A 6,348-nucleotide genomic window follows, 5' to 3' on the forward strand; every position below is an offset into this window, starting at 1 on the left:
AGCGATTTGCCGAGACCACATAGGTATGTTTCTGGGTGCCTCGACGGTGGCTGTTGATATGACAAACCCAGAAATCCTTGAAGCAGAAGCGTGTAGCGAGGGGCTGTCTCTCGCACTAGACCTGAATGTTCAGAAAGTTCAGATAGCAACAGATTGCTTGGCCACAGTTAAACATGCCACAGAACTTTACATGGGGGCTAGCAAAGTGGTTGTGGAGGAGATCAATACCAAGCTAAGTTTGTTCACCTCATCTGAACTTACGCATGAGAATCGGGATTGTAATCTGGAAACCCATGCGCTTGCTAAAGCTGCAATGTCTCTAGCTCGTGGCCGCCATCTTTGGCTAACAGAAACACCTGATATTTTTTGTATTCCTTTCACTGTTGAGGTGTAATATACTCCTTCCGTCCCATAATATAAGAGCGTTTTTAACACTATTCTAGTGTCAAGAACGCTCTTATATTACGGGACTGAGGGAGTAGCAGCTTTTAGCCCTAAAAAAAAAGCTACATTTTGACGTAAAGCGCGTCAAATAGGGATTTCAACTCAAACCTCGATCCGGTATCCAGCTCAGACCTACGTCGGATCTGGGCCAGGGCCAGGGCCTATAAACTAGGGGCTGGCTCGAGCCTGACCCACCCAACCAGGCAACCACCACATCCCGGCTCCAACTCCTACATCGTGCGCGTTCCAACTCCGGTAGCGTACTCCTCCTCAGAAAAAACTCCGGTGGCGTACTACTAGAAAACAGCAGAGACGGCTGTGCCCTGCTCCACCTTCTCGCCGGTGCCTTCTGCTCGAGGCAAACGAAACCCATCCTCCTCCTCCTCCTGCCCCTCTCTCCCACGCTTCCCCCTTCGTCTCCGTCGAGGAGAGGCGAGGCGAGGCGAGGCGGCGACGATGCAGGTGAAGCAGAAGGTCTACGAGCTCTACAAGGGGACGGTGGAGCGGGTCACGGGCCCGCGCACTGTCTCGGCGTTCCTCGAGAAGGGCGTCCTCTCCGTCCCCGAGTTCATCCTCGCCGGCGACAACCTCGTATCCAAGTGCCCCACCTGGTCCTGGTGCGTCCCCTCGCCTCCGCGGTTCAGGGATTTTGGGGGTTCTGTGTGGGGGGTGGGGCGTCTGATTGATCTGATCGTTTGGTGGGTGTTTGTGTTGTGCAGGGAGGCGGGCGATCCGAGCAAGAGAAAGCCATACCTCCCCTCCGATAAGCAGTTCCTCGTCACCAGGAACGGTATGCTGCTGTCGAATTGAATTTGCGTCAAGATGTGATCCATACTTCCTGTCTAGTATTTCGTTCTATTTGGTGGATGCTGCGCTGGAGGATAGAATTCGTTGTTATCCCCATTTATCGATGGGTAGTTACAAGTGCAGCAGGCATGTTTGTCTAGGCATATTTCTGTACTAATCGAACATAATTGGCTGATGAAAAAGATAAATAGCGACATAGTTAGTAGAACGGTCCTGGCTTCAGAAAAGCTGAGTTGGTTGCTCATTATTGTTCTTATGACAAGTGAACTCCTAAATTTGGTTTTGTTGGCAGTGCCCTGCCTAAGACGAGCTGTGGCGGTCGAGGAAGAGTATGATGCAGCGGGAGCTGAGGTTGTTCTCGATGATGATGAGGATGGCGAAGGCTGGCTCGCAACACATGGGCTGCAAGGTTGATTTCTCAGTGTCAATGCTGCTTTGTTTTACACTGCGGATTGTGTGGGCTGAACTCTTTTTTGTTTCTTCTGTTGGTAATGTTTAGCATCAGAGTCAAAAGAGGAGGAAGACATACCGTCTATGGATACATTGGACATAGGGAAAGTTGAAGAGATCAAATCTATCCCCTCCTACTTTGGTGCTGGTGAAAAGCCAGATGACGAGGAGGATATACCTGATATGGACACCTATGAAGACACAGGAGATCATTCCACAGTGAGGCCATGAACCTATCATTGATATGCTATAAGCAAGGCTGACAAAGTTCAGAACTGTTAACGATTCCTGTTTTGCCTTTCTCATCTCATTTCAGGCTACCCCTCAGCCTTCATATTTTGTCGCAGAAGAGCCTGATGATGACAACATTCTTCTCACCAGAACATATGATGTCAGCATCACGTAAGCTCCTTTATCTTAGCTGTGTATTTTGATTTAACTCTTCTGTATAAATTGGTTAGTGATAGTGCCTAGTAGTTTGATTGGTGTGTAGTTCTGTACTAGTCATAGCTACAACTATGTATAAGTGGAAATTTAATGTGTTCTTCTAAAGCCGGCCTGCTTGGAGCACAGCGAGTTATGGTTCACGTGATACACATCCGATTTGCCATATATTTTCCAAGATTTTTTTAAGAAGTAACTAAATGCTGCTGTGTTGAAGTATTACCATAGTTCATTGCTTAACTAGATCGCCCACTTAGTTCTGTTTGCTTTGTCGTATCATTATTGTGTGTTTCACGCTTTTATTGGAAAAGTATGTAAGTAGTTCTTCTACTGCAGATATGACAAGTACTACCAAACTCCACGTGTCTGGCTTACAGGCTATGATGAGGTAAAGTATTTGTGCACACAGGGACTGCATTTTACATGTAGTTATTGTTGTCTTGCTTGCTGCAGCTAAACATGATGTGCTTTATTTGTTTGCCATTGTAGGCAAGAATGCCATTAAAGCCTGAACTTGTGTTTCAAGATATCAGTCAAGACCATGCACACAAAACGGTAAATTTCTAGCTATCTTGTTTTATTTACCTCGGTTTTCTGGCATGCCATATTTACCTCGATTTTCCGACATGTCAAGTGAAATACACAGATAGCTAATTTATTCCACATCAGTAAGTCGGCATCCGTGACTTCCTTAATAGCCATGCTTATAATTTCTACTCCCTCTAAAGAAATATAAGATTGTGCATATTAACCCAAAATAAATCACATATTAATAGCCATTCTTATATTTCTTTACAGAGGTAGTACATAGCCTCCAGTGTCATATAAAACTCTGCATATTAACCCAAAGAAGCAGAAAGCATGCTTTAGAAAATACTCGGCAATTATTCATTTGTAATTCTTCCATGGTATAGTGTTCCAGAATTTCTGCTATCTTTCAATATTTCGGCTTTAGAGTCCAGATATTAGGTTTTGCGGTTCTGTTTCATGCATGTTGTGTTATCTCCATCCTGTTATTCAAGCTGTGTTTATATGGTTCGGTAGTAGGCCTTTTGTGAATCATGATAAGCCAATGAAGGCGTCTTCAGTGTAAGAGTTTCCTTGATAGTAGGTTTGTGGTTATATTTTTCTTGAATAGCCTTCAAATGGCTGTCTCTTGCTCGCGTAGTTTATCCAGCATTTCCATGCCCGCTCCCTTTTCCTACAATTGGCATTGTGGTGGTGCCTAAACCATCAGTTTTTATTTGTGGATACAGGTGACTATCGAAGACCACCCTCACTTGTTAGTGGGACAGCACGCTTCAGTGCATCCTTGCAAGCACGCTGCTGTGATGAAAAAGATCATTGATGTTATAGTGTCTCAAGGAGGTGCACCAGAAGTTGACAAGTAATGTTCTGTATATGCATATACCGTTTGGTTATTGCTTCCATCCATGGTAAAAGGCAGAGCACTCTTATTGACCGGTATCTAATCCATGTCGCCTCTCCTGAATAGGTACCTTTTCATATTTCTGAAATTCATGGCTTCTGTCATACCCACCATTGAGTATGATTACACTATGGACTTCGATCTGGGCAGTACAAGCACATAAGTCGCCCATTGAAGGTATGCCAACAGCAAAATCTCATCTTTTCACATGACACGCACACTGAATCATATGGTACAATGAAGAACCCCCCCATGCTTGTTCAGACATCAGAACTCACTCGAGTAACCATACATTTATATCCTCGGAACTGTATAACTACATCAGTTGTTTGTAGCCTGAGAGAGAACACATTTATCTCAAAGCTGTATAACGTATGTTGTTTGTAGACTGAGAGAGATGGTCAGATGGCTGACTGTTTGTTGGTGTTGCAGAAAAGCTGAAACTTCCAAGAAGGCAGGCTGGTCATTGTCGCCGAATAATTGCTGCTCTTCGGAAGGATCTGTACATTGTGTCCGTGTGTGTTGGTTCGTCTGGAAATGAACTTTCAATTGTAAACTCTGATGCTCTGCAGGAAGATTGTGCCGATTTGTCCTCTTACGGTGCAGCGCCGCACTGATGACATTTGTGATTCTTCGCCAACAAATCTGAATTTTGTTGAAAAACTGAAGGATAGTAAAATCCCTGCACTGACATGACATTTGTGCTTAGTTTGCGTTCAGATTAGATCAGCCCGGTCTTCAGTCATACCCTCATACTCGGTGGTTTGAAACCTGAAAGTCTGTTCGTTTAGGGCATCTCCAATGCCGACCCCCAAGACGGACACATTGTTTGTCGGTGGACATGGATACGGAAGCTGGTCCTCCAACCATGTCCCCTAAATGTCCGCACTTGTTTTTTTTTTTCTTAAGTCCGCATCAGTGAAACTAATATAGTATATCAAATCTTTGAGGAGTTTAGATATTAAAATGCCACAGTAGGTCAATTGTAAATATTACAATCCAACTAAGTTTTAAAATAAAATATTTCAAACTTGAGTTGTTTCTTTCTTAAATCTTTGACGCTCAAAATAATATGCATATCAAATCTTTGAGAAGGTTTGGAGTGAAAAATAAATGCCACAATAGTTGAATTGTAAATATTACATGCGAACTAAGTTTTAAAATAAAATGGTTTAAACTTGAATTCAACTCATACATATGTTCTAATTGTCCCCTTTAACCGTCCACAGATGCTCATGAGCTGTTCGATATCGAATGTGTTATGCACTTGGACAAACTCATCAAGTGTGGCCAGATTCTGATTTGGAAGTTGGATAGGATCAAATATATTCTCAAATTCTCTAGCAACATCTTCACCCTCATCCACCACGACCACGTTGTGCATTATCATACAACATGTCATCATCTCTCATAAGGTCTCCGGATCGCATTGTTTAGCAGGTCCACGAACAAATGCAAAACAGGGCTTTCAAATGCCTTCTCCACATCATTTCTACCTCCTTGCCTTGGGGCAAAATGAGTTTTTTTTTCTTACCAACATGTTTAGCAGGTCCACGAAGAAATGCAAAACAGGGCTTTCAAATGCCTTCTCCACATGATTTCTACCTCCTTGCCTTGGGGCAAAATGAGCTTTTTTCTTACCAACATGTTTAGAGACGTTCTTCACGAAGATCGAGGATAGATACCGTTAACAAGATAGTTGGCCATGTGGTAGTCATGTACATTGACAGTATAGTTACACGGGGGAGCTTGTCCTTCGGTCAACCTACCAAACAATGGAGACAGTTGCGGCATCCTGATGTCATTGTGAGACCTGGGCATGTCAGAGAATGATGGCGGGCTTCTTTACATGGCCCTGATATTGTCCTTGTAGAGCATTTGGATAATTCTTTCATCTCTAGTGCATGCAATCAAGAGATCCGAGCATAGCTGGCCACCCTCTTATTTCGGACATTGCCATCAGCCTTGCGGTGTCTACGACAGTTGGTTCTCTCAGGTAGGTCCAAACATCTCAACCACCATAGTAAACCTCACCATGGCGTCTCCGCGTTTGCTCTCGGACATCCAGATGTATTCGTCCCACGAATCTGCGGTCGTATCATAGGCAAGCATCCGCAACGTAAACGTGCACTTATGGTAACCAGAGAGTCCAATTCTTCCTACGACATCCTTCTTCAATATGAAGTAGTCTTCGTAGACCAGGACGCCATTGTAGAGGCGACCGACCAAATTTTTTCAAACCCGAAAGCGTCGGAAAAAATTGTCCATGAATAGGCATTGGGGGCAAAACAGTCGTCCATTAGTGTCAAATGCCCCTGTGCCCTGTTCCGATACAACACTCGATGACCCTTGATCGACCCCTTGAAATTACAAACATGCTCTTCCGCAAGCTCCGCGCCTGCATCATCGTCGTTTCATCTGCATAATCCGCCTCATCGGATGAGTCGTCGGACGACTCAACATAATGCTCGTAGATGTACTCCATGTTCTAATCCATTGCTTCAAAGAGGGGAGAAAAATTATCAAAAAATTAGAACGGGCATTTCACCAAATACTTGTCGGGCGTGGTGACCCCACGGACGACATCCCAGGGGTGAATGATACCTACGCGGAGGACGAACGAGAGGTGTGGAACAGTGGCGTAGTGAAGGTGGCCATAGAGGTCTGGCAAAGGCTTACGGATGGCTGGGTGATACAATGTTGGCGTCGGCCAGGGAGGAAGCGGATGCAGAGAATGGGGAAGGGATGGAGACATGGGGTTCAAGTGTGGGTTG

General features: G+C 44.5%; 1 protein-coding gene across 1 annotated transcript; it reads left to right on the forward strand.

The window, feature by feature from the left end:
* Positions 1–637: 637 nt before the first annotated feature.
* LOC109736649 (autophagy-related protein 3) lies at positions 638–4,265 on the forward strand. The gene is made up of 10 exons (XM_020295863.4): positions 638–1,061; positions 1,164–1,234; positions 1,544–1,660; positions 1,751–1,920; positions 2,018–2,103; positions 2,482–2,533; positions 2,635–2,700; positions 3,402–3,532; positions 3,641–3,751; positions 4,007–4,265. The coding sequence occupies exons 1-9, from the start codon at positions 901–903 to the stop codon at positions 3,735–3,737; spliced, it is 951 nt and encodes a 316-aa protein (XP_020151452.1). The 5' UTR covers positions 638–900; the 3' UTR covers positions 3,738–3,751; positions 4,007–4,265.
* Positions 4,266–6,348: the final 2,083 nt, after the last annotated feature.

The sequence above is a fragment of the Aegilops tauschii genome, chromosome 1, assembly GCF_002575655.3.
Source record: "Aegilops tauschii subsp. strangulata cultivar AL8/78 chromosome 1, Aet v6.0, whole genome shotgun sequence".
NCBI classification, from domain to species: domain Eukaryota; kingdom Viridiplantae; phylum Streptophyta; class Magnoliopsida; order Poales; family Poaceae; genus Aegilops; species Aegilops tauschii.

Bases quoted from the DNA above. Each gene is read 5' to 3' on its own strand.
- LOC109736649 (XM_020295863.4), top strand. From the start codon at position 901: ATGCAGGTGAAGCAGAAGGTCTACGAGCTCTACAAGGGGACGGTGGAG. The intron at 2,701-3,401 runs GTAAATTTCTAG...TTGTGGATACAG, and splicing joins AAGACCATGCACACAAAACG to GTGACTATCGAAGACCACCC. The intron at 3,533-3,640 runs GTAATGTTCTGT...TCTCCTGAATAG, and splicing joins GGTGCACCAGAAGTTGACAA to GTACCTTTTCATATTTCTGA.